Source organism: Manis pentadactyla, chromosome 12, assembly GCF_030020395.1.
Source record: "Manis pentadactyla isolate mManPen7 chromosome 12, mManPen7.hap1, whole genome shotgun sequence".
Lineage (NCBI taxonomy): Eukaryota > Metazoa > Chordata > Mammalia > Pholidota > Manidae > Manis > Manis pentadactyla.
The window spans coordinates 61,517,062-61,544,155 of record NC_080030.1 but is presented as its reverse complement, the minus strand read 5'-3'; the positions used below and the strand labels follow the sequence as shown (position 1 = coordinate 61,544,155).

Here is a 27,094-nt window from a genome sequence, read left to right as displayed (position 1 = left end):
GTGATAAAGCAGATGCAGAGCTAAGCAAAGATTACCCACTCCTTAATAGTCATAAAAGTCAGATATGCCCCCAAAGTACAGGGACAATGCCTGGCTAACTTCCAGCATACCAAGGACCTGACACAGCACTGACACATAGTAGCTGCTCAAAGATATAGAGTGGAAGAATAAAGAGATACAAGCCTTATCAGAATCATGCTTTTGACAAGTAGGCAAACCAGTTCACATGGCAAGAGCATTCCTACCTCTTCACGACAATACTCAAAATGAAAAGCTATACACACAATTTTCTATGTATGATCATAGTCCTTAAAACATTTGTTTAAAATTTTTCAGTAAAAATATTTTATAATCATATAAGCTTCACTGACATCAGAGAAAATACAAATACTATCTGGTAGTATTTCACAGTAAACTACTTTTATAGAGAAAACACATATATATGTGGAAATGAATTGGGGGGCAATGTTTTGTGATACATGATAACAAATTTACTCACTGTTCACAAGAACCATATTGACTTCTTTATCATACTACTTTCTCCAAAGCTTAGATAAGTAAACAACTTAGATATACAAATATACAAAGTAACTATTGTTTTCATTTCCACTCATCAGCATATTATTTTGACCTTCAACAATAATTTCTTCTGTTTCTTAAATCAAAATTAATATTCCCAACAAAAATAAATTAAATTTTATGGTAGTTTACAATTATAAATACACTTTCACTTCTATTACTTGTTTTACCTTTGAAAGTGTCCTATTGAGTAATTAGAGAAGATATTAAAATGACTCTTCACTACAATATTCCTTTTATAGTGATAAGGAAATTAAGGATCAAGCAGAAAGGAAATACCTCCATATCTCAGAGCCAGAAAGTTACAGAGCTCAGACTGAGACAGCCCAATGCTCTGTGTGCCAAAAGGGTCTCATACGTAGTCCCCCAAAAAAGCCTTTCACTCTTTCTGAAGCAGGACACTACAAAACTCTACGTGTAACTGTCAGTGTTGATAAACCCATAATAATGGGTCAGCACTAGATAGTTCTTCGGCTCCAACCTGCCAGGTTGTTAGGCAAATTATCACAAACCTCATCATTGAGGAGTCATGGCTGATAAGGACTGAAATAAGGCATAAAAAAGAGCCATAGAGAAAGCAAGCAACACACAGTGAAGAAGACAATAATTTTATAAGTTCTTCTAAGACAATAGACAAAGGTGTGTGAAAAGAAGCCTCTAGGGACAGAAGGAAGCCTATGCTAGTCAATAAACCTTCCTTCACAACCACTGTCTTCACCCCTAAGTGTCAGGCCAGCTGCTCTGGCCAGAGAGGGGCTATTAGAGACTATACAGTTGCCTGGGGGTGATACTTTGATCTAAACTGGCACAGCTACATTTGGGCCCCAGGTCCTCAGTCACACCCAGCTTTAGGCCACTAGCACAGATGTGTATCTACCAGAGGTCAAAAAATATCTAATTTTGAGAGGGGGAAGCTGGGTAAACAGCTGCTACTTCTCTACATTTTATTCTTTATCCAGTAACCCAGATAGTTCTTACAGCAACTCTTTCGAATGTCCCATGTTTTTCGGATATGCATGATAAAGTTAGGCAGCAGAGGTGAAAAGATCATAATTATAAACAAGTTCACCTTGACCTCTTGAGCTTTCCAAAATGCATACCACAAACACAAACTCATACATACATATATAAATAAATCCTGTAGGATAACTGAAAACCAAGCAGTTATCTAAGATGGTCTGTTTTATTTACAGACATATTAATTATTATCGCCTCATATTTGGATTGCAATTCTAATTAAAGCCAGTCATAAAGTCATGTTTGCATTTGTAAACAGGTTTTAGAAACATGTTTCCCTAGAAATCAAAATTAGTTTGAGCTTAAGTTCTGCCAAGCTATATGACTTTGGGCAAGTTACATAAAAAAGGAATTGATCTCTAAGATGCCTTTTAGCACTTAAAATTCTGTGAATTTTTAATGTTGGACTTATTCAATACTGAGACAAAGAAAATGTAATACAGGTACACCTCATTTTACTGCATTTTGCTTTATTAGACTCCAAAGATACTGCGTTTCTTAAATATTGAAGGTTTGTGGTAACTCTACATGGAGCAAGTCTGATGGTGCCATTTTTCTAACAGCATTTGTTCACATTGTGTCATTGTGTCACACGTTGGTAAATTCTCACAATATTTCCAATTTTTTTTTCATTATTGCACTCTATGTTATGGGTGCTCTGAGATCAGTGATCTTTGATGTTACTATTGTGATTATTTGGGGGCACCTTGAATTCTTAGTGAGGAAGGTATGTCAAAAGTCAAGATTGGCTGAAAGCTAGGTGTCTTGTGCCAAACAGCCAAGCTGTGAATGCAAAGAAAAAGTTCTTGAAGGAAATTAAAAACACTACTCCAGTGAACACAGGAGAGGTAAAAAAACAAAATAGCCTTATTGCTGTTATGGAGAAAGTTTTAGTGGTCTGGATAGAAGATCAAACCAGTCACAACATTCCCTTAAACCAAAGCCCAATCCAGAGCAAGGCCCTAACTCTTCCATTCTGTGAAGGCTGAGAGGTGAAGAAGCAGCAGGATAAGAAGTTGGAAGCTAAGAGAGGTTTGGTTCATGAAGTTGAAGGAAAGAAGCCATCTCCAAAACAGGAAAGTGAAAGGTGAAGCAGCAAGTGCTGATGTAGAAGCTGCAGCAAGTGATCCAGAAGATCCAGCTAACATAAATAATGAAGGTGCTGTACTAAATAACAAATTTTCAATGTAGATGAAACAGTGGTCTATTGAAAGATGTCATGTAGGACTTCCATAGCTAGAGGAAAAGTCAATGCCTGGTTTAAAGCTTCAAAGGACAAGCTGACTTTCATGTTATGGGCTAATGCAACCAGTACCTTTAAGTTTAAGCCAATGCTCATTGACCATTCCAAAAATTCTAGGGCCCTTAAGAATTATGCTAAATCTACTCAGCCTGTGCTCTGTAAATGGAACAACAAAGCCTGGATGATAGTATATCTGTTTACAATTTTAAGCCCAATGTTGAAACCAACTGCTCAGAAAACAAAGATTCCTTTCAAAATATGACTGCTCACTGACAATGTACCTGTTCATCCAAGGGCTCTGATGGAGATGTACAACAAGGTTAATGTTGCTTTCATGCTTGGTAACTCAACATTCATGGATCAAGGGGTAATTTCAACTTTGAAGTCTTATTCTTTGAAATACATTTGTAAGGCTATAGCTGCTGATAATGATTTCTCTGACGGATCTCTGCAAAGTAAACTGGAAACCTTCTGGAAAGGATTCACCATTCTAGATGCCATTGAAAAGATTCATGATTCATGAGAAGAGTCAATATCATCATGAATAGCCATTTGGAGGAAGCTGATTCCAACCCTCATGGATGGCTTTTAGAGGCTCAAGATTTCAGTGGAAGAAATAACTACAAATATGGCAGAACTAACAAGAGAACTAGAATTAGAAATACAGGCTGAATATGTGACTGAATTGCTGCATCTCATGATAAACTTGAATGGATAAGGAGTTGCTTCTTACGGATGATCAAAGAAAGTGGTTTAGTGACATGGAATCTACTCCTGGTGAAGATGCTGTGGAGATTGTTTGATATCCTGAATCAAAGGATTTAGAATATTCCACAGACTTAGTTAATAAAGCAATGGCAGGGTTGGAGGGGACTGACTCCAATTTTGAAAGAAGTTCTGTGCGTAAAATCCTACCAAACAGTATCACATGCTACAGAGAAATTGTTCATAAAATAAAGAGGCAGGCAATGCCCCAAACTTCACTGTTGTCTGATTTAAGAAATTGCCACAACCACTCCAACCTTCAGAAACCACTACCCCGATCAGTCAGCAGCCATCAACATGAAGGCACAACCCTCCACCAGAAAAAAGATGAAGACTCACTGAGAGCCCAAATGATGGTTAGCATATTTTAAGCAATGAAGTATTTTTTTATTAAGGTACATACATGTTTTTAGACATAATACTATTGCATATTTACCAGACTACAGAATCGTGTAAACATAACTTTTATATGCACTGGGAAACCAAAAATTTCATTTGACTCACGTTACAGCAATAATTATTTTTACAGTGGTCTATAGCTGAACCCACAATATCTCCATGGTATGCCTGTACAAGTAAACTTCTTCCTTTAAACACCAGTATCTACAGTAAGTAAAACGTGGAAATTACTGATCTACAGTTTACGTGTTAATTCGGCAACTACATTTTTTTGTATCTCAAAAAATACAGAGTAAGCAGACATTCATATACAGTATCAAACATGTAGAGAATTCTGCTATGTACTGCCCCAAACTCCAGCTCCCAATATCACAATGCAACCTACTATTATGGGTTAACATTAATTTATATTTGTTTTTCATTAGTCTCTGCCATAACCATGTCATTATGCCCGTATTTTCTGAATCACAAGTGAATGGCAAAAACAAATACAGCAGTTGTGATTTAATCAGAGACTTCACTGTTGAAACAGCCAGCAAAAGTAGACACGTTTAGAATAGTAAATGGATAACAAAACACTTACAGGCTCATTAATAAGAAAGCAATTAGGACTTCAGGGAAAATTCATTTTCTAAAGGAATGTTAAAGCAAGCTATAAAATGCAAGTAAAATTGTGTTTTGACATGAATAGTGTATGCTGTCTATTACATCATAATTTTTCTCTTAAGAAAACTGACAAGGATCTGTTCTTAAATATGAACACAAAAGATAGTAAAAAGAACACTAGTAATATTTAATGCATTCTACCTAACTCCCATTCATTAAATTTGACTGTCCTTTAAATGAGTTCCTTATTACAAAGATCCTTAAATTACACTCGAAAAAGAGAAATATAAAACAAGAAACTGCTGCTACTGGTAACATCAGAGAGAATACTATTTCCTGTATCATTTACCAATATACTAAGTAAAAATGACTACTACATGTCATGTTTGGTTCCTCTGATATATGTTTACCTTTAAATATTCTTTTTTTTTTTTTGAGAGGGCATCTCTCATATTTATTGATCAAATGGTTGTTAACAACAATAAAATTCTCTATAGGGGAGTCAATGCTCAATGCACAATCACTAATCCACCCCAAGCCTAATTCTCATCAGTCTCCAATCTTCTGAAGCATAACGAACAAGTTCTTACATGGTGACAACTTCTTATATAGTGAATAAGCTCTTACATGGGGAACAGTACAAGGGCAGTCATCACAGAAACTTTCGGTTTCGATCACGCATTATGAACTATAAACAATCAGGTCAAATATGAATATTCGTTTGATTTTTATACTTGATTTATATGTGGATCCCACATTTCTCCCTTTATTATTATTATTTTTTTTTAATAAAATGCTGAAGTGGTAGGTAGATGCAAGATACAGGTAGAAAACTTAGTTTAGTGTTGTAAGAGAGCAAACGTAGATGATCAGGTGTGTGCCTGTAGACTATGTGTTAATCCAAGCTAGACAAGGGCAATAAAATATCCACGGATGCAGAAGATTTCTCTCAAAACAGGGGGGATGAGGTTCGAAGCCTCACCTCTGTTGATCCCCAATTTCTCACCTGATGGCGCCCCTGCGACTGTGCCTGTCTTAGGTTGTTCCTCCCTTGAGGAATCTTACCCGTCTCTGGCTAACCAGTCATCTTCCGGGGCCATATGGGGAAATGTAAAGTTGGTAAGTGAGAGAGAAGCCATATTGTTTGAAAAGGTTAGCTTTTTACTTCTTTGCAGATTTATGCCCTGTGGCTTCTATGCCCAGCATTTGTCTTGAGGTATCTTTACCACTTGGAGGAATTATGATACTCAGTAAATTCGATATGAGGCATGAATTCTATTTAAGGGTTGTAATTAGGAAGGAAAAAGAAAAGCTATAGAGGTAGCAGACGGAAGAAAACATGGGAAGATAGATTATTTCTTTGACATATCTTATTGTAGAGTAACTTAAGCATGTATAGGTTTTAAACTACTAATTCAATTGTGCACATACATTAACATAATAGGAATACAGTTACATAACCAAAAGCAGATCTATAATTAACAGCCATCTCCAGTGAGGCCAAGAAAACCAGTTAGGCACCCTAGGCATTTGTGAAAATTTGTCTATGATATGATGGATATTGCCCAACCGTACTTGAACAGTCTGAGAGAAATCAGACAAATTAAAAGAGCCCATTCCTGGGAACTGTTCACATCCCATATGTTCTTTTAACACTAGATAGCCTGTAGTTGTAAGATTTTGGAGCGCTACAATTTGCACTTCTCCTAATTCTTGGTTGAGTTCCAACAGTGTAGATCCAGTCAAATTTGTTGTTTTACTGTATGCACAGACCAGCTTAGATATCTCCTTCTTCATTCCAATGGCAAGTCCAGGAACTGGTGGGATGAATGCATCTACAACTGCAGCATAGCCTGGATCTTTGTTGAGGTTTTTTGATGATCATCTTCTGGAATGAGTCTTCCAGAGAGTGCTGACGTTGGAAGTGCTTTTTCATATCATATCTTAGTTCATTTTCTGGGTAGCCAAATTAGGCTTTGATCCTCTGTTAGTCCATTCTTGGGTTCTGTGATTCCGCTGCTGTTTTGTTCCTTCAGTTTATCCTTTGTTCTTATACTCCACAGATGAGTGAAATCATTTGGTATTTCTCGTTCTCCGGTTGGCTTATTTCACTGAGCATAATACCCTCTAGCTCCATCCATGTTGTTGCAAATGGTAGGATTTGTTTTCTTCTTAAGGCTGAATAATATTCCGTTGTGTATATGTACCACATCTTCTTTATCCATTCATCTACCGATGGACATTTAGGTTGCTTCCAATTCTATTGTAAATAGTGCTGCAATAAACATAGGGGTGCATCTGTCTTTCTCAAAATGTGATTGCTGCGTTCTTAGGGTAAATTCCTAGGAGTGGAATTCCTGGGTCAAATGGTAAGTCTGTTTTGAGCATTTTGAGGAACCTCCATACTGCTTTCCACAATGGTTGAACTAGTTTACATTCCCACCAGTAGTGTACGAGGGTTCCCCTTTCTCCACAGCCTCGCCAACATTTGTTGTTGTTTGTCTTTTGGATGGCAGCCATCCTTACTGGTGTGAGGTGATACCTCATTGCAGTTTTAATTTGCATTTCTCTGATAATTAGTGATGTGGAGCATCTTTTCATGTGTCTGTTGGCCATCTGTATATCTTTTTTGGAGAACTGTCAGTTCAGTTCCTCTGCCCATTTTTTAATTGGATTATTTGATTTTTGTTTGTTGAGGTGTGTGAGCTCTTTATATATTTTGGACGTCAAGCCTCTATCGGATCTGTCATTTACAAATATATTCTCCCATACTGCAGGGTTCCTGTTTGTTCTATTGATGGTGTCTTTTGCTGTACAGAAGCTGTTCATTTATATTAAGCTGTTCAGCTTAATATAGTCCCACTTGTTCATTTTTGCTGTTGTTTTCCTTGCCTGGGAAGATATGGTCAAGAAGAGGTCACTCATGTTTATGTCTAAGAGGTTTTTGCCTATGTTTTTTTCCAAGAGTTTAATGGTTTCATGACTTACATTCAGGTCTTTGATCCATTTTGAGTTTACTTTTGTATATGGGGTTAGACGATGGTCCAGTTTCATTCTCCTACATGTAGCTGTTCAATTTCTTTGCTCGTAATTGGTTTGTTTAACTTTTGTGTTTCTTCCTTGGTCAGTCTTGGAAGTTTGTATTTTTCTAGGAAGTTGTCCATTTCTTCTAGGTTTTCCAGCTTGTTGGCATATAGGTTTTCATAGTAGTCTTTAATAATTCTTTGTATTTCTGTGGAGTCTGTTGTGATTTTTCCGTTCTCATTTGTGATTCTGTTGATTTGTGTTGATTCTCTTTTTCTCTTAATAAGTTTGGCTAGAGGCTTATCTATTTTGTTTATTTTCTCAAAGAACCAGCTCTTGGTTTCATTGATTTTTGCTATTGTTTTATTCTTTTCAATTTTGTTTATTTCTTCTCTGATCTTTATTATGTCCCTCCTTCTGCTGACTTTAGGCCTCATTTGTTCTTCTTTTTCCAATTTCGATAATTGAGATGTTAGACTATTCATTTGGGATTGTTCTTGCTTCTTCAAGTGTGCCTGGATCGCTATATACTTTCCTCTTAAGAATGCTTTCGCTACGTCCCACAGAAGTTGGGGCTTTGTGTTATTGTTGTCATTTGTTTCTATATATTCCTTGATCTCTATTTTAATTTGTTCGTTGATCCATTGATTATTTAGGAGCATGTTGTTAAGCCTCCATGTGTTTGTGAGCCTTTTTGTTTTCTTTGTAGAATTTATTTCTAGTTTTATACCTTTGTGGTCTGAAAAATTGGTTGGTAGAATTTCAATATTTTGGATTTTGCTGAGGCTCTTTTTGTGGGCTAGTATGTGGTCTATTCTGGAGAATGTTCCATGTGCACTTGAGAAGAATGTATATCCTGTTGCTTTTGGATGTAGAGTTCTATAGATGTCTATTAGGTCCATCTGCTCTACTGTTTGTTCAGTGCTTCCGTGTCCTTACTTATTTTCTGCCCAGTGGATCTATCCTTTGGGGTGAGTGGTGTGTTGGAGTCTCCTAGAATGAATGCATTGCAGTCTATTTCCCCCTTTAGTTCTGTTAGTATTTGTTTCACATATGCTGGTGCTCCTGTGTTGGGTGCATATATATTCAGAATGGTTATATCCTCTTGTTGGACTGAGCCCTTCATCATTATACAGTGCCCTTCTTTATCTCCTGTTACTTTCTTTGTTTTGAAGTCTATTTTGTCTGATATTAGTACTGCAACCCCTGCTTTCTTCTCACTGTTGTTTGCCTGAAATATGTTTTTCCATCCCTTGACTTTTAGTCTGTACATGTCTTTGGGTTTGAGGTGAGTTTCTTGTAAGCAGCATATAGATGGGCCTTGCTTTTTTTATCCATTCTATTACTCTGTGTCTTTTGATTGGTGCATTCAGTCCATTTACATTTAGGGTGACTATTGAAAGATATGTACTTATTGCCATTGCAGGCTTTAAATTCGTGGTTACCAAAGGTTCAAGGTTAGCCTCTTTAGTATCTTACTGCCTAACTTAGCTCGCTTATTGAGCTGTTATATACACTGTCTGGAGATTCTTTTCTTCTCTCCCTTCTTATTCCTCCTCCTCCCTTCTTCATATATTGGGTGTTTTGTTCTGTGCTCTTTCTAGGAGTGCTCCCATCTAGGGCAGTCCCTGTAAGATGTCCTGTAGAGGTGGTTTGTGGGAAGCAAATTCCCTCAGCTTTTGCTTGTCTGGGAATTGTTTAATCCCGCCGTCATATTAAAATGATAGTCGTGCTGGATACAGTATTCTTGGTTCAAGGCCCTTCTGTTTCATTGCATTAAATATATCATGCCATTCTCTTCTGGCCTGTAGGGTTTCTGTCAAGAAGTCTGATGTTAGCCTGATGGGTTTTCCTTTATAGGTGACCTTTTTCTCTCTAGCTGCCTTTAAAACTCTTGCCTTGTCCTTGATCTTTGCCATTTTAATTATTATGTGACTTGGTGTTGTCCTCCTTGGATCCTTTCTGTTGGGGGTTCTGTGTATTTCCGTGGTCTTTTCGATTATTTCCTCCCCCAGTTTGGGGAAGTTTTCAGCAATTATTTCTTCCAAGATACTTTCCATCCCTTTTCCTCTCTCTTCTTCTTCTGGGACCCCTATAATACGGATATTGTACCTTTTGGATTGGTCACACAGTTCTCTTAATATTGTTTCATTCCTGGAGATCCTTTTATCTCTCTCTCTGTCAGCTTCTATGCGTTCCTGTTCTCTGGTTTCAATTCCATCAATGATCTCTTGCATCTTATCCATTCTACTTATAAATCCTTCCAGAGTTTGTTTCATTTCTGTAATCTCCTTTCTGGCATCTGTGATCTCCCTCCGGACTTCATCCCATTTCTCTTGCGTATTTCTCTGCATCTCTGTCAGCATTTTTGTGATTTTTATTTTGAATTCTTTGTCAGGAAGACTGGTTAGGTCTGTCTCCTTCTCTGGTGTTTATGTGATCTTGGTTTGCCTGTAATTTTGTCTTTTCATGGTGATAGGAATAGTTTGCAGAGCTGGGACGAGTGACGGCTGGAAGAACATCCCTTCTTGTTGGTTTGTGGCCTTCCTCTCCTGGGAGAACAGCGGCCTCTAGTGGCTTGTGCTGGGCAGCTAAGTACAGACAGGGCTTCTGCTTCCTGCCCGGCTGCTATGGAGTTAATCTCCGCTGTTGCTGTGGGCGTGGCCTGGCTCGGGCTGCCCGTTTGCGAGGCACTGGGTTCTCGCAGGTGCGGATGTGGTCTGGATGTTATCCTGTGTCCTCTGGTCTTTATTCTAGGAAGACTTGTCTTTGTTATATTTTCATAGATATATGTGGTTTTGGGAGGAGATTTCCGCTGCTCTACTCACCCCGCCATCTTCACCTTTAAATATTCTTACACAACACATTCATTACCAAAAGTACTTAGCCTTATTTTTATTCTCTTATGAAGTTATTTCTTTCAAAACTGTCTATTAAAAAAAACTAAATAGTATGGTGGTTTCAATGTGTCTCAGGTGTTAAATTAAGTAAATAGTGATCAGAAATGTAATTCCAGAGAAACTGGTCTCATGTTGTAATTAATCCCTTCACAATACTCTTACCATTCCATAGTAAAATGCATGTGGGAAATCTTTTCAAGCTGAGCTTTCTTTGTCCTTGAGCAGTGTTTTTGAAATGAGATGTTCAAGCAAATCACCTGAGGATTTCACTAAGATGCAGATTCTTGAGTCAGTAGTTCTGGGGTAGGCTCTGATAGGGTCGTACAAGAGCATCCTTGGTAATGCTCAACCTGCTGGTCTGAAGACCACAATTCAAGAAGCAGCATTTCAGGGCATCTTGCAGTTGATGAACCCTGAAGGGCCCCCACCCATAAGATGGCGAAATTCCTGCTTCTCTTCCGGGTCCTCGGTTCCCGCCAGCGCCACCTGAACCCCAATCACCCCTCGCCCCCCTAATCCCAGCACCTAGCCAATAGCCACCAGCCCCGTAGAAGTGACACCACAATCACCCCATGCCCCTTCCTATATAACCCAGCACCTTTCCCTAATAAAGCGGAATTCTCCGGTGAATTGCTGCTGTGTGTTGCTCCTTTCCTCTCATTGGTGCCGAAACCCAGGAGACGGGACACCCCAACTGGGCCCCATCTTCCCCCCAACACCAGCCGCAGCTTGCCCTCGTCCTCTTTTTCCGGCGCTGACTCCTCACACTCACCACTCCTCTCTGGCCTCTGGGTGAGTTTTCCCCCGGAGTGGGCCACTCTTCCCCGATGAGGAGGGAACTCTCCCCGCCTTAGGCCTTCACGGCTGCGGCGGACCCTCAGGCCCCTCCCCCAACAGCCATAAACGAGGTGACTCCTTTGCGGATGAGAACGCTCCCTTTTCCACCCCCCCCTTTCATTCCTTCCACCAAAAATTCCTTCCGCCGAAAACTCCTAGTACTAGGTACCTCGGACTCCGGCACTCTGCCTTCTTAGAGAGTCTGGGTGACGACCCACACTTCCTAAGAAACCGACTCGTATACGAGTTTCCGCAGACCACCAAGGATCACCGGGGACGCCCTTTGTCTCCTTGCCGTCTGCTCCCAGTCCGAGGGTCTCCGTTCATCTTCCCCTGTTTGTCTCCTTCTCTGTTCTTTAGCCATGGGAGCCTCCTCATCCCTCCCTGGAAGCTCACCTCTTGAATGCCTGCTCAAGCATCTAACTACCCTCTCCCTGACGCCTGATATAAAACCAAAACTTCTCTGTAAATACTCTCCCAAGATTGGCCGACATGCCCCCTAGACAATAACAACCAATGGCCTGCAGGGGGAGCTCTTGATCCTAACATCACTTGTGATCTCTTTAACTACTGCCAGCGCCTGAAAAAATGGAAGGAGATTCCCTATACCGAAGCTTTCCGCCGTCTCCCCCGCAGAAGCCTCCCGTTCACTCCCTTCCCCCTCCTCTCCTACAACAGCCCCTCCCCCTTCCTCCACCACCATCTCCTCCCCCACCTCACCCCCCTGCAGATCAAGCCTGAGCCTTTCAGCCCCCCTCTAACTAAGTCCCAGGAGCCTCCTCCGTCTTTGCCCCCATCACCTGTTTCTCCCCCACAGACTGAGCCAGAACCCTTCAGTCCCCCACTGCCGTGGGTCTCTGCTCTCGAGATATCTTCGCCTGCTGCTTAATAGCAGGTCTGAAAAAGGCAGCTCGTAAAGTAGTCAATTTTCAAAAGCTCCAAGACATAATTCAAAGGAGGGAGGAAACTCTCCGAGTTCTTAGACAGACTCACCCAAGCCCTATTACAGTTACCAGCCTGGACCCAGAAACGCCTGACGGGAGACATGTCCTTATGACATACTTCCTGGCTCAAAGCTACCCCAACATTAAAGCTAAACTCAAAAAGTTAGAACAGGGCCCCGCTACCCCACAGACTGAGATCCTAACAGTGGCCTTTAAAGTCTTCCATAACCGGGAGGAGGAGAAAGAACGCCGTAAACAAAAGGCTGATCAGGCCAATTTCCAAATGTTGGCCCAGCTAATAAAACCACAACCTGGGCGCCCCTCTACAAACAAGCCCCACCCAGGAGCTTGTTTCAAGTGCAGACAAGAAGGACATTGGTCAAGGGCATGCCCCTCCCGCAGATCTCCTACCACCCCATGCCCCAGATGCCACAAAAAGGGCCACTGGGGGTCTGATCGCCCAGCCACCCGAAGGGGAGGCTGGACGAACAACCCCTATCCTAAGCCCTCCGTAGTGGGGCTGGCAGAAGAAGATTGACGGGGCCCGGGGGCTTCTCACCCGACCATTTCCATCACCAAACAGGAGCCCAGAGTTACTTTAATAGTAGACGGTCGCCCCATCTCCTTCCTCCTAGATACAGGAGCCACCTTCTCAGTCTTGCGAGAATACCGGGGCCCTACCACGCCTGCCATTACTCCTATAGTCGGGGTAGGAGGTAAACAGATTTTCCCATTAAACCCCCCCTCTTTTATGCACAATCCAGGAAAATCCCATACCTTTCTCCCACTCCTTCCTGGTTATGCCCCAGTGTCCCATCCCCTTACTAGGACGGGACATCCTTTCTCTCCTCCATGTTTCCATAACTATATCCACTCCCACAGCCCCCAGTACTCCCTTTCTGATGGCCCTCATAGCCGACGACCCCCCTCTACCCAATGAAAGCTCCAGTTCCGCCCTCATACACCCTGTAAATCCCAAAGTTTGGGACATTACAAGCCCCTCCGTGGCTCTATGTCCTCCTTCCTCTATCAAATTATGTGACCCCTCTCAGTATACCTGTCAGGCCCAATACCCCCTAACCACTTCAGCCCTCATAGGCCTCCAACCCATCATTCAAAATCTTTTAAACAAAAATTACCTCAGACCCACTCACTCCCCATTTAATACCCCCATATTAGCTGTTAAAAAAACCAACAGATCTTTCCGCCTCGTCCAAGACCTTTGCCTCATCAACATGGCCATCGTCCCTATCCATCCCTTAGTCCCAAATCCATACACCCTTTTATCTCGCATCCCTGCCTCGGCCTCCCACTTCTCAGTCCTGGATCTCAAGGACGCATTTTTTTTTTTCTATCCCTCTGGACCCCTCCTCCCAAGATTTTTTCACCTTCACCTGGACGGACCCATACACAAGACATTCTGAACAACTCACTTGGACAGTTTTGCCACAAGGCTTCCGAGTCCACCTTATTACAATATGTGGACGATCTTCTACTCTGCAGTCCCTCGTGGGAACAGTCTCAACTTGACACTGCCTCCCCACTTAACCTTCTAGCTTCCAGAGGTTACCGGGTATCCCCTGTCAAAGCTCAAATCTCTTCCCCTTCTGTCACTTACCTCGGATTTCTTCTATCTCAACAAAAAAAGTCCATTACCTTAGACAGAAAACGGCTCCTCTCTGACATGCCCGTTCCCAAAACCAAGACAGAAATCCTTTCCTTTCTAGGCCTGGCTGGGTATTTTAGAGCGTGAATCCCTAACTTCTTCCTGTTGGCAAGACCCCTATACAACCTCAGCAAGGGCCCCCCTGAAGAACCATTATCCTCCTCACCCTGACACTCCTTCATTAAGCTCCGTCGAGCCCTTGTGGAAGCCCCAGCTCTCCATCTTCCTGATTTGTCGAAGCCCTTCTCATTATACATTCACGAGAGGTCCAGTCAAGCCCTAGGAGTCCTAGGCCAATATTATAGCCCATCCTTTGCCCCAGTAGCTTATCTTTCCAAGCAATTAGACCCCACAGTTCGGGGATGGGCCCCCTGCCTACGGGTATTAGCCGCTGGACAGCTCTTGCAGAAGGAAGCTCATAAACTGCCATTTGGGGCGCCCCTTACCATTCTGTCCCCACATCACCTAAAGGATCTCTTAACCTACAAAAGTTTACAGACTCTCCCTCCCTCCAGACTCCTGACCTTACTGTCCTCTTTCCTCCAAAATCCCATTCACCCCCTTTGCCATCCATACCCAAATCATGACTTTTTCCTCCTTTACTGCTCCCTCGCTCTCTCTCGCTTTTTTTCCTCATTCCTATTGTCTTCCCCTCCACCCCAGCCTCCTTTGTATGGCAATTCAAAGTCAGACTTACACACAGCATCAAACAAAAATTACTGCCCTCATTGCCACATCAGACTGCCCTCTGAAAGGCTGCTCCGAGCCTTTATACCTCCACTTTCCTCCCTCCACCCAAGTGTTCACTAGCAGCTACCTTTATTCTCCCTACCTCTGCTTCCTCTATGACCAAAAACAAGCCTGTTGCAGGCGATGGCCAGACACCTACGGGGGATGTCCCTACTGGTCTTGCGCCATTCACTACATGGGTAACTCCCGGTACCCACAGTATCACTTCACCAACCCATTCTCTTCAATACTAACAAACCCCTTCCTTACCTGGCTTTGGCCCATTGCAGGCCCTATAATAATCGTTCTTCTCACCTGTCTCTTCTTACCTTGTATAGTAAAGTTTATCAAATCCCAAGTTGGTAAAATCTCTAATCAAACTTTCAACCAGCTTTTACTCAGGAACAACCAGCTTTTAGCCACAGAAGATCCCTCACCCTCACGCAACCTCCTCACCACACGCTGAGATGGACCCCTCTCTCCGCTGGAAACTGTTCCTGGAAACAATGGCCGCAGACACCTGGCTTCTGGCACCCGTATCCTCTTGGCACCATTAGAATCAACAAGTCCTCGACCTATGGTTACAGGGAACCTTCATTGATTTCCAACCTGAAGAAGTCCACATCTACTCGTCCTTACTGTGGGGAGTCCTATCAACCCTTTTCCCCCAATCCTCAAGCCCTCACTCCCTTCTCCGCCCCCGTTCAGCAGGAAGCAGTCAGAGAGAAAGCAACGTCCACAACCCCATAGAGAAGAAAGGGGGGAATGAAGGGTCCCCACCCATAAGATGGCGAAATTCCTGCTTCTCTTCCAGGTCCTCAGTTCCCACCGGCGCCACCTGAACCCCAATCACCCCTCACCCCCCTAATCCCAGCACCTAGCCAATAGCCACCAGCCCCGTAGAAGTGACACCACAATCACCCCATGCCCCTTCCTATATAACCCAGCACCTTTCCCTAATAAAGCGGAATTCTCCGGTGAATTGCTGCTGTGTGTCGCTCCTTTCCTTTCAAACCCAGTGACCAGTAAACAATCAACCATCAGCCCTTAGATGGTCAGTGAGAGTGCTAGAAAAGCTTCCTCTCTACTCCTAAACCTAAGGAAAATCACAACAAGGAGATGCAGCCAGTAGGCCACTTAAGCAGCTGCTAGTCACCCTACTGCCCAACAAGGATTAGGGGAATTTCTGTAGCTGGTCAGCTGCTGCCCTGGCCGGCGTTCGGAGAATCATCCTACAAACAGCTGGTTAAGGAGCAGGCTGCACTGGGGAAGGGTTTATATAGACACCAAACTGGAGGAAGATTTATTATTTTCTCATTAAAAGAATAGTGTAATACAGTATACCCTATACTATATAGTTCATTTATTTTTCATTCCAGTTTCATCTATGAAATATATAAAATAATTATCTATTTTCAATACTCTTCCCAGAGTATAAGCATAGGAGTTTTATCCCATCTGTAGATGTCCTTACCTTCTCACCTGAACCTTTGGACAACAAAATTCTATCACTGTTAAGATGTGTGTGTGTCACACACATACAAATACATATTTACATCTTTAAGCTTGCCCAACAAAATTAATTCAAACAGTAACTCAAGTAGACATTAGTTGGCTTTATTCAACCTGAGTTGCTCTTACGAAAAGAATTCCTAGCATGACACCTGTAGAAGGATTCAGCCAGCACTGGACTGTTCATCATTTTTATTAACAGAGTTCTTCAATCATATAAAGTGGAAACATGGATTATTTCATTCAATAATACTTAATTTGCTCTTAAAACAATTTTAAGTGACAAAAAAAAGCCAATTGTAATATTTATGGATTATCAAAACACAGAGGAGAATGCCAAAATATTCAACCAGTTAAGTGATGAAATGGCAATGTTCCACAACTAGATTGATGTGATCCTTACATTCCAGGTCCAGTATTTCCCCAGAACCTCAACAATCTGCAAGACCTAACAAATTAAAGTTTTTAATTATGTAAGTTCAGTTTTATTACTAAAATACTAACTACAAAGCAAAAGAATTCCTACAAGAACACCACAGGAAAATAAACATACCTCTTACAACAGAATCTTCATGGAACTAAAACCTTTTATGCAGAACTATGTATCTTTAAGAGCATTTTTCATAAAAACACATTTCTATGAAGATGGAGTTTGAAGTACGTAAACTACCTAGAGGTCTCGATGATATCAAATATTCAAACAATTTTTTAAAGTTTTTTAAGATCCCACTTATCTCAAAATATCTGGCATAATGTTAGTCAAATTTTTCCTATCCCCATTTACAAAAAGGAAATTAAAGACTCTCTTCCATTCAGATTATAAGCACAAACAAATAGTCCACAACATTAAAAAGTTATTCCATGGATTCACAAGTTTATTTCTAGCTTTCATTGATATAAAAATTATCCTGATTGATGTACTTATTTTATTATCAGATAACAGTGTAAGACATCATGAACTTATAAAATACCATAATCAGTAACTATGACAAGCAGCGTGAGTTTCCATGGAAAAACAAGTGATGTTCAAAAGCAATTACAACCTTCTTAGGCAAAGAGAAACTATTTGATAAAGAAACATAAACCAGATACATATGATCAAAGGGTAAAGTCTGAAAGGAATACACACAGGAAAATTTTTACATGCACAAAATAAAAAATGAATGTGTTTGGATAAAGGCAAAGGCTGATTCCAAATAAACAAATCAAAAATAGGGCCTTCTTCCCTTGTTGGGAAATTAAAGATCAAACACATACCCCTACACACACATACACACACACACACAGAATTCCGTGTTCATTGTTTGGTCGTTAAGAACAATCTGTAAATAAACTCTCTCCATGTTTCCTGCTCTCAATCTTCCAGCATTCCTCTTCCTGCCCTCTGTGAAGAGCAAGTAGGGGAAATGGGAACAGCACAGGGCAGACAAGGACAGCATTTTCCAGCCTCTGAGCAGATCCGTATTTAGCAGGACTTACACTGTCTTTAATACCACCTCGAGCAGACCTAGAACGCTGCTCTTCAAAAGTATTAGTAAGCAACACAGGTTCACTATACAAGAACACATCACATGAAATAAATGTTTCTTAAAGGTCATAAAAATGTACAGCAAACTATCATTGCTAGAAATAGGAGATTCAGTAGGAGGACTGACGTTTCTTCTCGGTAGTGATTAATGCATATTTGCAGTTTTTAAGTCCAGCACCAAAAGATATTTGTGATTTTGTGGGTGTGCATATGGGGCTTTTGTTGTGCTAGAGAGGAGTGGGAAGGAGTGTGGGAGAGGGGCAGAGTGGAGGAAGGGTTGATTTATTTTTCATATTCACATTTATGAACACAAGGAGAAGAGCTGTCAGCAGCACACATGCCAAAGCCCAAATAGCAGCCAGACCTGCCTCTTCCCATCTCAGTAGGCCAGACACAAAACGACATCTTGCAATCTAGGAAAATCAGCAGTCAGATACATAGAGACTAGGGAGAGAAAAACCAGTCCCAGAAACATCCAGTGACATATAATTACTAGTGGTAGAATTTGGAGTTGTAATGAATTGAGGAACCGAGAAATTCTGGCCAATCAAAACCAACAGGCAAACCTTAAAACAAGCTGTCTCTGATGTATGTTCCTCTAGTAGATAATGTGTATAAGAGAAATTAACTTCACATACAGAGACATCAAGGAGTCTGACACCAGGAAAAGTACACTGCTTCAATGAGCTGCAAGGTCCTAAGGGATCAAGCGAGTGCACACTTACAGTGTGACATGCCAGCAACTATATCCTAGATCAAGGCAGGATCGTAAGCCGCATTTCCATGCTCACATCATACTAGAGAGACAACAGTCCCTCTCTAGGTCATTGTTAAGACTGCATCTAAAAAGCTGCACATTTTTCTCTACACTGAGATGAAAAAGCTGAGCAACCAACAGTTGAACAGCTAAAGAAACTGACTGAAAATATATTTCTTCGATTATTAGAAGACTAGGAATGTTAATAGTAAATGTTCCAATAGGTATAGCTCAAGTAAGGTTATACATGAGGTAAATTTTAGAAAAAAAATTAAGGATAATTTCTCTCACTGTGCTGATAGAATTATGATCTGGCCAATCTAAGGTGTTTATGTTTAATAATGATTAAAATGGATGACTGGCTGAGGGAAACACACACACACACACATACACACAATCCTCAAGAGCCTGTACTCACTAAGGGACTGTGGGAGGCAAGTAAAGAAGACTAAAGTCCAGGCACTTAGTGACCTTAATGTATGATGATTACACCCCAGATAGCTGCATAATGCTTTACAACTTACAGCGCCAGTTCACATCAATTATTTCATACCATCCTCATAAAAACCATGTGGAAGTGTCAGGACGGGCATTATTATCCCCATTTTATAGATGAGAAAGTTGAGTTTCCAAGTTACCTCATCTGTGACTGGTTTTGTCAGACATCTGAGTACTCATACAGAAAACTTTCTTACATTATGGTATCACGAGACAACTACTACATATATAGTGAATAAATTTTAGTAAATCTTTGTGCTTCTATGCCTCAGTTTCCCCAGATATAACACAGATATGATACTGGTATTATTTTAAGTGAGAGATTAAACTGAAAGAATATAATGTAAGTTGATATTTATAGGAAGTTCTGGTCTTAAAGGGGCTCATCATGTGTTTTTAAACTTTAACTCCAAAAGCTAAGAAAAAAGTAACAGTGATAAAAGTATCCTTAAATTTGTGATTTCAACAAAGCAGACCGGATAAGCACATTATCAAAGATACAATAATCCTAAATCTTTCCAAATTTGCTTCTGGAGCTTACTACTTTAGGAATCACATGATAATATCTAAAGGTGGTAAATTGGCCTTAGTGGAAATGATCTAAAAGACATATTTAACAGGATATCTTAAAATTCTGATCATATGTTTTAGAATCTGAAAGCATTTTATTTTAGTTTCTTTAAAGAAAATAAAAGCCCATTATTTCGAGTATAAGAAAAAAAAAAGCAAGAAAGAATGCACCTCTGCATCTCTGAATCTCTGTCTTTGCACCAAATCTGATTGCCATACAATCTGATGACAGTAGAATACCCAATGACTTAGGATAGCCAGAAAATGAACATTTTTACAAAATAAACTTTTAATTTATGGAGAAAGCCAGATCCACAATTTGACTTTACACTGTGGGAATGAAAAGCATTTATTTCTTGGCGTATGCGTACATCCTGAATGTCAAAATTTTGAGACACAATCCTGAGAAAACTGCATTTATTAGGGCTGCATATTCTTAAATATAACACAAAGTCAAATATTTTCCTTTGTCACTAAATAAAAGGCATATTAGTTAAATTACTTGGAACTGGATGTCTAAAAACCCAATTGTTCATTACAGATTATCTGAACTCCAGGAATCAGAAAAGCTTATCTGAACATTCTGCTGGAAGAAATGTAGTATTTACTTGCTCCTTAAAGGGTAAATAACATTTGAAAAGAGTAAAAGAAAACTTGTTTTACTGCTGAAAATATATCCACCAACTATTGAGACATTAATAGGTGCAACTCTTGAATACATGTAACCTTAATCATGTAGTTATTAGAATTAAACCTTTAAATTAACAACTACATGCCCTTTCAAGCATAGGCTCTCCGTGCAAAGGCAAACGCGGCAGAAATCAATACCCACTCCAACTTGCCTGTCATAAAATGACTGACATCAAGCACCCTTCCAGTATAACAGACGTAATATGTCAGAGATGCATGCAATAATGCATACTCCAGAAAGAATTTAATCAAGACATCCGATCATTCATTGCATGCATCTGTCATCCTTTGCATATATTACCGATATACACAGCTTTTCCTCTACACGCTGCATTTCATAATCTGCTTTGGTGTACAACGCATGCTGCCACCTGAATCTGTTGTCTAACTCCTTTCATAGAGCCGTAATGAGGGGGAGGGAGAGGGAAGGAACGGAAGGGAAATAAACCCTACTCCGGATCACAACAATTTGAGTTTATTTCCAGGAAACAGGGCAGACACAACAATGAAGAAACTGACAAGTGCAAAGTAAGTTCGTTCTCCGCGTCCTTCGGCCTGAGCCAGGAGCGCGGCTCTCGCTTTCCCCTTCTTCTCCATCACCCCTCCGCCACCTCTATGCGTCTCCATCTGCAGCGCGAACCAAGGCAGCAGACGCATTCGCCAGCCAAGCTGAGCTGGTTGGATTGGCCAGAAAAGTTGTCAGGACCGGCGGGAGGCAGCCGAGCGCCCGGGAGCCTGCTCCCCAGCATCCACCTGGTGAAACTTCAGAGCCCCAGAGGAGAGAACGAAAGAAGCAACCAAGAGGAAGGATAATAAAACTGGAAAGGTACAGAGCTCCTGACCCGGAGAGACCGGGTTACACGGACTTCTCTAGGTGGCTTTACCTAGAACCCAGAGAGCTAACATGCAAGACCCCTGCATGCCTCTTTTGGGGTTCTGGCAAGCCCCAGTCGCTTGCACACCCGTCGGGGGCATGCCGAGGCGGGCTCCGGGACAGGCGGGCCAGCTTCGCGGTGGCTCTGCCGGTGGAGCTGCTTCCACACCAGGGGTCGGGCTTCCCCAACGCGGTGCCCAGACCTCCCTGCCCAGGACGACTCGGTGTGGATCCTTAGAATCATATTTCAAACGTATTAGTCTTCGCCAACGCACGCACGGAACCTACTCCATGAGCGAGCGCCCTAACCTACAGGGCAAACTCAGGAGCAGCCCGACGCTGGGGGAGGAGAAAGGGACTGGGGGAGGGACAAGGAAGTAGTCAGACAATAGTCAAGGAAGGTTATTCCCAGGACAAAAAGCACCTGGCAAAGCGCGCCGAGGATTATCCCTTCCAGTCTCCACGTTTCTGACAAAGGCTTCCCGGGGAAATTTTTTTCCCTTGAACACTCGAGCGGCAGACGGCAACAAGCCCGCACCAAGAGCTGTTGAGAAGCCATCCCCAGGGTGCCAGCTACTTTTTCTTTCCCTCTTTCCCAGCGCGGTGCAGCCTGAGCTGGACGCCGAGGCAACCAGTTCCCCAAGAAAAGCAATGCCTCCCCACGCTCCGGGACAGACCTGCCAGCCTTCGCCCCGAGCAAGCCTCAGAAACAATGCGTCGCGAAGATGAAAGTTACCCGCGCCAAGCGGAGCCCAGCCCGGTGCCCTGCGTCCCACCTGGCACAAAACTCGGGGGACATCTCTCCCTCTGCCCGCGACCCCTGCCTCTAATCTACCCGCAAATCCTTGCCCCCGGCCCTGGCGAGGGGCCGGCTCCACCCCTCGCGAGCCCCGGGCCCGGGGCATTTGTCCGGGCTCCGGACGCCGCCACGCCAACCCCAGCCACTCACCTGCCGAGAACTGGCCTTGGGCCGACCCCAGGAGAGGCCACGGACTGAGGAGCAGGAGCGCCACCCAAGCAGGCAGCCGCGCCGCCGCTGTATCCATGTCGACTTTGGGAGAACTTTGAAGCAGCTTTCCGAAGAGCTGCCGCGGGGATCGCAGCGAAATCCACCACTGAGGTGCCTGCGAGGCCTCGTGGTGGGAGGGCGGGAAGTCCACAGCCGCCCGCCGGCACTTTTTTCTTCTTGGCGGTCGCCAAACTATCTCTGGGGAGCAAGCGTCGCCCGCGCCGCCGGCCGGCCGCGGCGGCAGCTCTCCATGCTCGGCCGAGGCTGCTCCTGTTAGTCAAGAGTTACTTTGCTCGGGGAGGGACGGGGGCGGAGCCGGGGGTGACGTCGTCCCGCGGGCTCCGGGAGCTTCTGAGGAATGCGAGCCCGGGCGCGGCGCCGCCGCCTCCTGCCGGAGAGACGCGCGCCGGCCCCGGCCGCGCGCCCCGCGCCGCCTTTGTTCGCAGCCCGGGCCCGCCGCCTGCCGCCCGCCGCCGCTCGGGGGGGAGCGGGCGGGAAAGGGGACCCCTCGCCGCGGGCCGCCCTGTTCTAGAAATCCGAACTTGAGACGCGGGAGTTTGGTAAGCAGGGCGGCAGGACCAGAGACACGAGCGCAGAGAAATCCCGCCGCCGTTGCAGGGGCGACCTGCGGCTGTGCCTCCACGGTGGCGTCCCGCCGGAGCGGGTGCCGGTATGAAGGGGGAGAGTGGAAGCACCCTAAGGAAATACCCATCTGCACTGAAAACTCACTGTTCCTTGTTCTCGTAATAAGGAATAAGACACCCCATCCCCATAGAAAACTTATTGCTCCTTAGTCATATAAAAATAAAACTTGAACTAAAATTAATGTTAGGTAACTTTCCAGTGTGAACAGCTGGCAGGCCTCCTTTCTGGTTTATTTGTCATTTGCCGGATACTTGGATTTACTCTGCCTCCCCGACTTCGCTTGCATCAGGCTTACCCTTTCCTTCCACATGGGTCTGCTGGAGTAGAAAAGGTGTTTTAATTCTTGTTTTTTTCTTTAATATCTAACAGCTATTTAAGACACAAGTATTTAACAAAAGGACATTACACCGACAATGAGAACAGCGACGAATAATTTCATCCAGAGGAAAATAATGCTGTGTTATGAGAGTGAAGTATTTTACAGTTTGCTAGTTTTTCAACAGCTTGAAGTGGCTTCACCATATGCTACACTTACTGCTACTGTGTAGTGGGTGCTGTACTAATTTTTGAAAAATACTAAATGAAGTAGATGTGGTTACATTTGAATAAATTTTTATTCAGAATTTTGATGTCACAATTCCTTAAACAATAGACTGTTGATTGACATCTGTCAGTTACTCCCACATTTTAGCCTTCCTAAATCAAGACAATGTGAAGTTCAATTTAACATTCACACAATTTACCCCATCTGCCTTTATACAAATTAAATATATGGTATTAATAACCAGGCTCATGATACAACTGGAAATACATATATATATATAAATATATATATATATTTATATATATATAAAATCAGGAAGGAAAATACTTTTTTTAAAAACTTGATAAGGACAGAAGCTTGATTAAACAAAATTTGGTGTCATAGCTGGCTCATTAGCACACTGACTGGCCCAACCCTTGTCAATTCAATTCAACAGAGTTAATTTCATTCTCTCCTAAAGTGCAATGTAGCATTCTTTCCAAATCACTCACCTTTAACTGTTAGCACATCACAGTACCTATTTCTTTGAGGAACATTCCTAATCCTAGGTAACAAAAACTGAAGGATACATATTTTCCTTTTGACAGACTTAGCAGAACTAAAATTTAGCATGAATATGTCTTAGGAAAAAGAAAAAAAATCCATTTACTAATTTACTTGTTTCTCTATTGAAAGAAAGATGAAGGAAACTCATGACATGGTAGATTTGTCTGTTTAAACACAGGAAATGCTAGTTTAAAAACTGACATACATTGGCAGGACTAAGTACACACAGTTCTTACCTTGCCCATTCCTTGGGTCAACTGACAGAAGGTTCATTTCACTTTCTCTATCCTGGAAGTAAAAACAGTAACAAATAATCTTTACAGAGTGCTTACAATGGGCTAAGTACTGATTTAAGATACACAATGTCTCACTGAGTTCACACAACAATTTTATGTCATTGGTAACAATTATTATTCCCATTTGACAAATGAGGAAACAAAGTTAGAGATTAGTAATGTACCCAATAGTATATATATGGGTGAGAAGTAGGGGAGGGGGAACAAAGATGAGCAAGAGAATTATCAAAAGGAATCGAACCAGCAAGGAAAAGGAAAAATCAAAGAAATACAATAAAACTTTTAGATTAGTAAATCAGTCCTTTCGTCCTTAGTTGTCACTAATGCTGGCCACAATAACTAATACTGGCCAAAGTGGTTTGAAATAATTTGAGTAGAGTATGTGTGTCTTCCACATAGTACTCTGCAAACATTAGGAACTTACTAGGCCACTATTTATTTAAGACCGAATGAATGTCAATTAATCAGTGGAGGTATAAATTTAGCACAACTTTTAGAAAAAAATGAGTGAACGTGCATTAAAAGTCACTAAAATGTTCATATTCTTTAATCTACTAGCTATTTCAAGGAAATAATCCAATACATGGAAACCATTACATACACAAAGATATATATTACTCTCAAAAGGAAAAAATGGAAATAAATGTCCAACCACACAGATTCATGAACATTATTGGATAGAATAATACAACCACTAGAAATGAAAGTTATTAGGAAGAAGAGCAAATTGCAACGTGGAAAAAAACATAATAAAATGCTGGGTAAAAAAAATGAGAAGCATGTTCCTCATGTAATTGTACATTAATGATACCAAAATAAAATTTTTTAAAAATTAGAAGACAATGAAAAGTCTCAGTTTGGGAAAATGAAAAAAGTTTTGGAGATGGCTTATAGTAATAGTTGTAAAATAATGTGTGCTTAATGCCACTGAACTATATACTTAAAAATGGTTAAAATGGTAAATTTTTATATTACATATATTTTACTACAATAAAAAAATCAGAAGACAAAAATCAACTTGTAGTATGATTATACAACTAAGAAAAAAATGAAGGCAGAAAATAACCCCATAGGCCATAATGTTAATGTAAATAGTAGTAGGTAAGGAATAATGAAGTTCTATAACTACCTTTCTCTATTTTCCTACTGTCTTTGGTATATAATGATAGTATATCTTTCAAAAGAGGACAGATTTGTACTCTGATTATAGATACATCACACAGTAACTCCAATTATGAATTTAGACTTGTGCTTGGCAAAATGTTTTCTGTAGAAGCCCACTTCTGTTGAAATTTAGTAATTGTAATTGTAAAAGAGTGTCTCCAGATCAAATAAGTTTGGAAAACTCTGGATTGAACAAACTTAAAAAGGTTCCTTTAATGTAGCAGGCTTCTTTACTATAGGACCTTTCCCATTGTTACCAGTATGGCATTTATGCTTTGTGAATCTGAAGGAGGGAAAAGTGCAGTATTTCACAAAGTTTTGGACCACAGAACTCTTTAATAGTGAAGTATTTCTCAGAATTAAGTTCTAGGGAACAGAATTTGGGAAGCACTGCTTTAAGCAACATCTAATTTCTCTGTATCTCAATCCTTCATATAAAAATTAGGCTAAAAAATCAGATTTTTCAGAGAATTAAATAAATGCATTTTTAACATATGTATTTCATATAGATGTAAGTTTAGTTATAGATACAGATGTGAAAAGACCTGGATGATAATAGTTGCTGAATGAATGTTATCTTCCTTTCCTTGTTCCGCTGGAGGATCACACAGAATCTTCTACCCAGCGGAAGCAAGATTTTGTTTACCCAGTGAGAGTCTTTGAGTACACCCACAGCATGTATTTGTAAGCAGCTAGATATTTTCATCTTGTCAATAATAACTGTTTGTATTATGCTCTTCAGTTTGTAATGCCTATCACCTATATGAAGTAGGCAGGGAATGTAATATTCATTTCACATAACTGATGAGGAAAACTAAAACTTAGAAGGATTTAACATGTTTGGTCAAGGTTATGATACTGATCAGCAGCAGATCTGTCTCTCTGACCTGGATATTCTGACTCTGAATCGCATTTTCCCCCATCCCCCAATATCTAATTCTCATCTCTAAAACTTTTCACTTGAGTTGGTGCAAAATCCTCAATGCCAATTCTTCAGACAAAGCCTCTTGGGCTGGTGGGTGAAAATGAGCTTCTATTTTCTCTTTGAAAGGAGAAAAAACAAAACAAAACAAAAGCACTTCCTTACAGTAATATTCTTGCTTTGGTATGAATGTTGTCAGTAGAATCCTCTAGGAAGGGAGGGGCAGGGAATTTCTGACAATAAAGCCCTAGAACAGAGTAGGGACTTCCAGAAAAGAAAAAAAAAAGTGTCTGTTGTGCCTTTGAAAAGCTGTTGTTCTAGATGGGGGTTGGAGTCTTTCAAATGTAGGGCAAAGCCCAATTGCTCCCTGGAGTTGTGCTGGGACCTGGCCAGTTACTACTTAGATCTTGAAGCCAAAGCATCCAGAAACAAATGGAATAGTGATGGCCATGTGCCTAAGCCTCTAAGGAATTTCTTCTTTCTGTGTTCTTAGGTAATTTTGGATCAAATGGGGGAAAATGCACTGTATTCAGTTATTTTGTGAGTCCCTTGAACCCTTTAAAATATCCATAACCGAGGATTAGTTCAGAAACACTAGTCAAGAAAATGCATGCTCCAAAGGTTTTATCCAGGGAAGAAACAAACAAAAAAATGTGAACAGCTTGAGAGCTCAGTGTGGCCAATTTGGAAGAGCAATTTGCCTACAGCTGGATATAATTAACAAGCATGGGTCAAAAAGGAAGCCAATCATAAAAGTGTGAATTGAATTGAGGTAGTGGGATGGGACAATGACAGTCCATTCCAGAGCTAGTATATTCTGACTTGAGAGT

At 41.5% G+C, this 27,094-nt stretch overlaps 1 protein-coding gene across 7 annotated transcripts in view; it reads right to left on the bottom strand.

The window, feature by feature from the left end:
- The window catches only part of PTPRK (protein tyrosine phosphatase receptor type K), a 582,621-nt gene extending 560,169 nt beyond the window's left edge, over positions 1–22,452 (bottom strand). For 3 of the 7 annotated variants that reach the window (XM_036903846.2, XM_057489272.1, XM_057489271.1), the window contains exon 1: positions 22,088–22,449. In XM_036903846.2, coding sequence (XP_036759741.1) covers positions 22,088–22,184 — 97 coding nt within the window. In that variant the 5' untranslated portion in view covers positions 22,185–22,449. Of the gene's footprint in view, positions 1–22,087 lie in introns of all 7 variants that reach the window. The other 4 variants (XM_036903848.2, XM_036903849.2, XM_036903850.2 and 1 more) reach the window with 2 other exon arrangements.
- Between the last annotated feature and the right edge of the window lie 4,642 nt (positions 22,453–27,094).